At 34.9% G+C, this 9,131-nt stretch overlaps 1 protein-coding gene across 1 annotated transcript in view; it reads left to right on the plus strand.

The window, feature by feature from the left end:
- Positions 1-9,131, plus strand: part of CTTNBP2 (cortactin binding protein 2) — a 229,946-nt gene that overhangs the window by 151,661 nt on the left and 69,154 nt on the right. Inside the window, 2 exon segments of the mRNA XM_025045859.1 lie at positions 9,061-9,125; positions 9,127-9,131. The exon segment at positions 9,127-9,131 is cut by the window's right edge and continues 1,578 nt beyond it. Coding sequence (XP_024901627.1) covers positions 9,061-9,125; positions 9,127-9,131 — 70 coding nt within the window.

Consider the following 9,131-nt stretch of genomic DNA (forward strand, 5'->3'; position numbering starts at 1 on the left):
GGGTTAACTGGTAATTCATATGCCAGGAAAATTTGGGCATGAGTCAATTTGGCAAATGGACTGAGCCCTTCAAGCCGCTTTGAATAAGCTAATGAGTAATCATCATGGGGAACTTTGCCTTCGGCAATCTACTCCAGGTTTAGGACCAGTAACGAAGGGTAGGATGATATTTGGGCTTTTATTACTTATCTTGTACATCATCTGTTAATAGAGTTTCTATCCTAATTTATTTTCAGTCATTTTATTCATGCTTAGAAGGTATAATTTCTAACCCTGAAATAAAGACAGTCTTTTAATTTAAGCAGAGCCTTAAAAGTAAGAAACCCAGATAATAACTAGGAAATTCAGAAGGGAGCATTTTTTTCCCCCACCAGTGAAAAAGCTGAAAGTAGCTCTGTGTATTGGGTATAACTTGTTCTAGGTGGCAGCTAAGCATAATGAGGTCAGTTGTATTGCAATAGACATATCAGGCAGGATTATTAGCTGTGAGGATGTGAAGCAAATATTCATGGAGTTAAGCAGAAAAGGCATTTATTGGTTGGTTTACAGCAGGTAGAGCATGGCTGGGACAGCCAGAGAACTAGCTCTTACTAGCTGACATCACTGACAAATGCTCACTGTAGATCAAGTCTGTAGTGGGTGATGCTTCTGCTCATGAGAGCTGGATACGGCAGCTTGCTAACACCAGACAGTACCACTGTCATTGCTGCTCTGGGTCTGGAGTGCCTCTCCTGGCCCTGCTTCTTTGGACCCCTCCTTTCCTAGTTTGAGCCTAAGAGCAGGTGCACTTGATTGGCCAAGCTTTGGCCCCACACCCTCCCCTCGGCTACAGGGAAGACCGGGAAAGCTACTGCTGGACGTATTTCTCTTCTCTAGGGGAGAACCACAAAGTGGAGAAGTCTAACACGGAGTTTCAGGTGCTAGACAACCAAAGAAATAACAAAGATGCCAGAAAAGAACAATGAAATTTGTTTTGTTTAATTTATTTTGTATGCTTTTTTATTCCTATCATAGCTGATTGTACAGTTCTGCTATTTGTTCTCAGTGCTCTACATTATATGATGGTTCCTTTTTAACATAAGTATAATTTTAGCTGCTTTCTAGACTCATTCAAGGATAACATGGTAGAGAACCATCTAAAACAACATTTTTAGGAAGAGTAGGACATTTTGCACACAAATGATTATTTTTAGCTCATTCCTCAGTCTTTTTGTATAATTCATTGTTACATTTCAACATGCATTTTGACTCCCCAGAAGGATTGCAGAGTGAGTGTTAAGGAGAACTAGACAGTGAGGTCTGTGTCAGAGATTTAGAGCAGAGGGCAGTTTTCCTTATCCATGTCTTGACTTCCCTTTCTTGAAACTCTAGATCAAGAGGAAAAGACAGATGACAGCTGCAGAGCCCAAACTGGTAGCGTCAGCCTCTATAAAGAAAAAAAACATTTTAATATATTTTATTGTTATATATTTGTTTACCAGTATTGGGCAGGTGGGTGGGGATGTCCAGGTAAAGGACAAGGAAGCAGTGAGTGTTACAAAGGGAAGCAATAATGAATATAGTTAAATGTCATAAGAGTTGTGTGGTTGTGACAGACATGCACTCTGCTTTCTCATTTTACAAGTGACCAAAATTACTTTTCTCTATTTTCCACATTGAATTAGAACTAATCGCCCTTGCATTGCTCCTCTGCTCCCACATACATAGCCTTCTCTTTCATTCTGTAAAAACAGTTGTTTCGTGCCTTTCCATTCATGGCTCCCAGTCTGGGTGCTATTCTTGGAGCAACCACCCACTTCCCCAGTGAAGCTGTGTTAGTTTTAAGCTCTTCCACACAATCCAGTGCTTTTTGCAAAATAGTTTGGTGATACTCTCTGTGCAAAATTCCTCCTCAGCCACTACTTGGCAGTGGTTGTAAGTAAAATAAATTGGATAATAATATAAAAAGTCAACTGGAACTCAATAATCTATGTATATAGGAGGCTGTGATTTCTTTCAATTGTAGTATGTGGTCGAGTTCAGTGTCTTTATACCTACCTCTACCCATCAGGTCCACAGGCCCTGGATCACCTCTCAGAATTGTCCCAGATTGGGCAAGTGAGAGCTCTTTTAAGTTGGCTCCTCTTATAAGTTCCCATCATTCTTTGAGCACTTCCTTACTTTCCGGCAAGGTATGCCACGCTCATCTTATATTTTTCCCTATACCAACTCCTGGAATTAGTTATTACTCTCAGAGACACTAGTTTCCTTTTTAATGGAAAATGGAGCATAGAAACAAATCTAGAGCTAGGAAATTATGTATATTTATCATATTCATATATATTTTTATGTACACAACTATATCTATATTTTATCTATATGTCTCTATATCAAACAATGAGTTCGTAATGTTTTGACACCTCTGATTCTAATCCAAAACCATAGGGTATATTCTTGTCCTCTCTCTCTTTAGAACTAACTTCTCCAACAGTGAGAAGGCTGGCTCCATTATTCTTCAGTATATTTACTCATTTACTCAAGCCTAGAATGTACAGAGAATATTTTCAGACTTGCTAATCCATACCTCTGTAAAAAGCAAACATACAAACCTCTAATTCACTACTGTTTATAGTTCTTTAAGAAAACATTTACATGAAGTGAAATTTACACATCTTCATATACAAATTGATGAGTTTTAAAAAATGCATACAGTTGTGTAGTTGGTACTCCTTACAAGAAACAGAAAATATGTCCATCACAGGTCTCATGGAAGGCCTCTCCAACAAATCCCTCTTCCAATTAAAGCAACCACTGAACAGTCTTCTGATTTTCGTCATGGATTAGTCTTACTCGTATACTAGAACTTCAGGTAAATGATGATTCTAGGTAAATAATAAGCCTTGCATGTAGGAGCTATAAGTCTTTCAACTGTATTTTTCTGTAACAAATTGTTTTGGCTATTCTAGATACTTTTAATTTTTGTAAAAATTTAAAATCAGTTTGTTGGTTTCTCCAAAAGTTGGCAGGAGTTGAAATTCTATTGACTCTGTAGACTAATTTGTTGAGAATTGACATTTAAACAAAATTGAGCCTTCCAATCCACAATCATCGTATATTTATCCATTTTTCAAAGTCTTTATAATTTCTTTTAGCATGATGTTTTCAGTGTTGTGGTTTAAATGTCTTTCATTGGGTTTATTCCTATTCATGTTTTTGATGCTGTCGTAAATCACATCGTTTTTAAACTGTTTCCAAATGTTTGCTGTTAGTATACAGGTATTCAATTGATTTTTGTATGTTGACATTGTGTCCTGTGATCTTGCTAAATATGCTTATATTAGTTTTAGCAATCGTTTTGTATACTATATATGATTTCGTAGGTAAACATGTTACCTGTGAATAGAGCCCATTTTACTTCTTCCTTTCCAGTTTGGCTGCCTGCCTGCCTTCTTTCCTCCCCCTCCCCACATCATTGCACTGACTGGAACCTCCAGTACAATGTTGAATAGAAGTAATGAGAGCAGACTTCAGTACCTTTTCCTTTTCTTAGGAAGAAAACAGTCTATTTCACCATTAAGTATGATGTTAGCTGTGCTTCTTTATTGATGCCCTTTATCTCTTTGAGATTTCATTCTATTTGTTGAGAGGTTCTTATGAGTGGGCTTTGGATTTTGTAAAATCGTTTATATACATCTATTGATGTGGTAATGATTTGTCTCTTTTTTCTTTTAATATGATTTTAAGTGTTAAAGCAGCTTGGATTACTCCGGTAAACTTCATTGGGTCATCTTTTATTACTCTTTATGTATTGCTGGATTCAGTTTGCCTATATTTTGCTAAGGAATTTTGTGTCTGTGTTCATAAGTGGTAATTTTTCTGTAAATTAAAAAAATACTTGACTGTTTTGAGTGAAGGTAATTCTAAGTTCATAAAGTAAAAGGGTATGTATAAGTTTGGCATTATTTCTTTAATGTTTGATAGAAGTCCCTAGTAAAGCCATATGATCTAGGAGTTCTCGTTGAGAGAAAATTTTTATTTGTGATTTAATTTATTTAAGAGATATAAAGCCATTCCATTTTCTACCAATTCTGAAAGTTATGTGTTTCAGAGGAATTTGATTTATTGAATTTATTGGCACAAAGTTATTCATTATTGTTCTTTTTATATTCATTCTCTAGTGATAATTTGTGTTTTTCTTTATTTCTTGTTTTTTCTAAATTTAACAATATTAATCTATTAGATGAAAAACAATTTGGGGCTTTGTTAATTTTTCTATCATTTGTCTCTTCAATGTTGTTGATTTTTTTTACCTTTGTTATTTCTTTCCTTCTACTTACTTTGTATTTAATTTGCTTAACTTTTCCTAGCTTCTTAAGGTGAAACTTAGATGATTGATTTGAGGTAACTCTTCTAATGTGAACAATTAAAGATATCAGTTTCTCTCTGCCTCCTGCTTTAGCTATCTCTAAGTATTCTTCTTTCACTGCAGCCTACAAATTTTGGTATGTTGTGTTTTTACTTTTAGTTAGCCCAAAATATATTCTAATTTCCTTTGTGATTTCTTAAACCTTTGTACTATTTAGAAGTACATTATTTTATTTTTGAATTTTGGGGTGTTCTTAATACTTTATTATGATTTATTTATAATTTCTACTGTGGTCAGAGAACATATTCTGTAAGATTTTAGTCTTTTGTAATCTTAATAGCTCAGCAAGTGCGTCTGACAAGACTGCATCTTCTGTAGTCTTGGACTATTCTGTTCCATAATGTTAACTAGGCCATGGGGTTTTCACAGTGTTTTTAAGATCTATATTCTTGCTGATTTTTAACCTAGATTTTTTTATTAGAAAGATCGTTGTTATCATAGAGTTGTATTTCTCTCTTTTTTTCTGTCAGGTTTTGCTTCATATATTTTAGATATATATTTAGATGAGATAATAAATAAATCAGCCATTATTTATGTTATAATTTCTCTGTATGTAACGTATATATTTTTTCCTCAGGCTGTTTGCACAATTTTTTCTTATCTTTGTTTTTAGCAGTTTTACTATGATGTGCCTAGGTATGATTTTCTTTATATTTATCCTGCTTTGGGATTGCTTAGCTTCCTGGATTTATTAATTTTGTTTGTTTTTACCAAATTTATAAGCTTTTGGCCTTTTTTTTTTTAAAAAAAATATAGTTTTCTTCCTCATTTTCTTTTTTCTATTTTTGAAATTCCACTTTCATGGAATTTAAACCACTTTATATTTACATTCTAACAGGCCACTGAGGTGCTGTTTACTTGTCAATTTTTTTTTCTGTTTCTCAAATCGGATACTTCCTTTTGCTCTATTTTCAAATTCATTGTTATTTTTATTCTACTCTCTAAAATCTATTAAGCCCATGCAATGAACTTTTATTTTCATTTTAGATATTCTGTTTAGTTCTAGATTTTCCATTTGATTCTTTTTTTCTAGTTTCCATTTCTATGCCAAGATTCCTTTTTTGTTCAATCATTATGACCATATTTTCTTTGAAAATGGCTACTTTAAGGTCCTTGTCTGCCAATTCCAATATGTATCATCTTGGATCTAGTTTATATTTGAGCACATTTCTCTTGACAATGGATCACTTTTAAACGTTTTTTGTATGTTTCATAATTTTTTATTGTGTACCAGACATTATGAATGATATGGTACAGAGACCCTAAACTTTTATCTTCTGAATGTATTTTGTTCTAGTAAGCAGTTAACCTGGCTGGATTCATATTTCACACCCTGTTTCCTTAGAGTTGTCAATAGCTTAAATATGTGCTCACTTCTCTTAGCCATTCAACATCCACCTCTGTCATTCAGCATGGAGTCTCCTCCATGAATATGTAATTCAAGAGTCAACCAAAGATGCTGGTGGGGTTAATTTTGGCAGCCGTAGGTCCATGCTCTAACTCCTTAAGCTAGTATAAGAGGTACTGCATGCTTGAGCTCCTGCTGCCAGGGCTTTCAGGACAGAGAGTTGCCCTCAATTGAAAAGCTATGCAAGGACAAATCTCATCCAATGCTATTGGCTCCTTTATAATGGTGGGGTACACTCTCTCTTATTTCTGCCACTTTTATTGTTCTCCAGAGCCTTCAAAAAAAACCCTTCTATTTTTAAGGGTTTATAATTATTATCTGCAGGGGAAATAATGTAATAGAAGTTATTTCACCATTACTGGTAGTGGAACTTTCTCTGATATACTTTGTAACTGTTGAATTATAACTGCTATATAAGTTATAAAAATACACGTCTATATGTTTATTGTGGCCAATTCTCCAGATCTTAGTTTGCCTATGAATATGTCTTCAGAGGAAAAACATTGTGAAAAAGTGACACATTTTTAAATAGCACAAATAGTTATTATATTATAAATTAGAAACAAACATTTTTTTAGTGCCAGGCACAACAGTGCATGCTTTGCATATACTGCCTCATTTAATTCTATAGAGTAATCATTATTATTGCTTTATTGTGCAGTTAGGGTATCAAACAGAACTGATCTTTAGAGAGAGAACTTACCAAAGTCACACAGGTTTAGGATCAGAACTTAGTACTACATCTCTTTTTCGAGCCAGAATGTCTCTGAGCCAGAATGATCAAAGGTTTTTTTTTTAATATAAAAATTAATTTTTAAAGTCTGGAAGTCTGTTTCTATACTGATGGGAAGGAGCTGGTAGTGAGGGAGATGTTTAATATTATGAAGAGCACTGCAATAAGTAATGGAGCAAGTCTCAGAAGTGACAGGAGAAAATGAAGTTAATTGCTAAAGAAAGTCTGACTTTCAACAGATGGAAACCTTCCTCCCTTAGAGTGATGGGAAGGACATATGGAGTGGTGTGGTTATAAAAAAGCTTAACACAGGAGACAGGATGTAGGAGTGAGTCTGTATTGTTAAAAGAGTCTATTAGGATAGACTGAGGGTCAGTTGAGTGGTCACTGGGTGAAGTTTTGTGGAGAGTGGCAGAGGTTTAAATATCCTCTCAAGTAAATTGTAGAGGAAGCTAAACAAAAGTAGAGTGATCGATGATTGGGGCTCAGAGCTCAATTAAAGTTGAAGCCATGTGTTTGTAAGTATATCAATTATGTGGTTTCCTCTGTGCTCTGCTATCTGTGGTGAGATTAAAAAGACTCATGTTAGTCTGAAATGGGATTTACAAGGCATGAGTGATGGAAAGACAGAGATACAATAGAATTATGGGTGCTTTTATAGTACAGTTTTCTGTATAAATATCTGAGATTAGTTGGATTGTTCTCCTGCTGGAAGTCTGTCTTCAGTTTGATTCTGAAGTGTAAGATGAAAGTTATTATTTCAAAAATAAATAAAGTATGATGACCCATAGTGAAGAAATACTATGGACAGGATGTATGATGTGGTGAGAAAAGCTTGAGACAAGTGGAACCTGAGTCTGTGTGTAGTGGAATTCTAGGCAGAGTGAACAGTGTCATGATTCTGACACTGATTAACTCGATAACATCGGGGAAATCACTGACTTGATCTCTAGTTTTGTGAAGTGAAGGTAGCCCTTCAAAGTTCTACAAGCATCTTTTTTCTACCTTAAGAGGTAAATTATACAACTTATATTTTTAAAATAAACTGAAAATTGTCCTACTTTTTGCTTTTTCCTACATTACTATAAGAATTGAGATGCTAATACAAAATATAATTAAAATTTTCTTATTTTAATTTTGCATATGCCTTCTACAGCAACCTATTTGATGCATTTAGAAGAGTTAAATGTGCTTTAACTATTAATGAGTTAAATTTTCTGTGAGTTACCCAGATAAATAAAATATACATATAAATATAGCATATGACAGCACTATTGTTCCCCAGATCTCACCTAATCTTCTTATGAAGTCACCCCACAAATTTTTTATAGTAGAATAGAATGTATGTGTATGAACAATTGACTCTACTTATTCTTGGGGAATTATCTGTATTCCTTTGTTGCTTTTGTCTGTGCCTGTAAAGTCTTCCACAGGGAGCCCCCTAGTTTCTGCAGATGCAAAAGGGAGTGTGTGTACCAATGCCTCCTTGGTCAGACCAGGTATTGACAGGCAGGCTTCTCATGGTGACTTGATTGGCTCCTCTTTGCCCGCTGTCCCACCTCAAGTATGAAGAGAATTGAGGAAAATGGACCAAGCACTGGTCACCTACTTATAGGACCCATTGAAGTGCTATTCAACAATGTCTTCAAAGAAGGAAGCACCCACAGTATAGAGAATACGCCTGACTCCTCAGTGTTCAGTGAGCCATTCTCTTCTCTTGATCACTGCTTAGCGCACGAGCCCTACGTGAAGGTGTGTGGTGGAATTCTAGGCAGAGTGAACAGCAAAGTCAGAGACCTTGAGGCAGGACTGTGTTCAAAGAATGTTCAAGAAACTCCAGGGAGGCCAACATACTGGGAGCGATGTGCGCAACTGAGACTGAAGTAGGAGATGAGGTCAGACTTTGGGTTATAACCAACTGACATTGGTTATAGTTCTGATAAGGTATTTCTTTGACTCTTTATCGTTTTCATAGAACTTGCACATATAATTTTGTGATTTCTACAGCAACCCATTATAAGAAGCTCAAAGTTAAAAAAAAAAAAAAAGCTAAGTTATACAATTAGCAAACATAGGAGCATAGAATTTAACTGAAGTCTGCTATTCACTGGCACTTTCATTATGCTGTACCCCAAAGATTAGTTGATAATTTTAAAGCATTAAGCCTTAAAAATATCAGTTCTTTTACAGACCTCTATTTTTACAAAAATAGAACTTTCTGAATTGTGTGCTGTGATTCGAAGCATGAGATTACTGTTCTCCTTTGCTATAGTTAACTTTAATAGATTTAAAAAAATTCTTTATCAATGTAACTTAGATGTTTTTCATAAAACCATTTGCATCTATTTTCTCATTTTAATGAGTCTAAAATATTATCACAACACATTTTGGAATTTTAGCTAACTTAAACCATGTAATTGTTAGCAAATTAATTTAAAAATCTCCTAAGAAGCACTTTTTTGGCTAAAAGAATTATTTGCATATTAATAGGGCTGTCCTGTGAATTTCTTTCAGTTGGAGATGGAAAAGCTTCAGCTACAAGCCCTGGAGCAAGAGCACAAGAAGCTGGCCTCCTTCCTGGAGGA

This window comes from Pteropus alecto, unplaced genomic scaffold (assembly GCF_000325575.1).
Source record: "Pteropus alecto unplaced genomic scaffold, ASM32557v1 scaffold22, whole genome shotgun sequence".
NCBI classification, from domain to species: domain Eukaryota; kingdom Metazoa; phylum Chordata; class Mammalia; order Chiroptera; family Pteropodidae; genus Pteropus; species Pteropus alecto.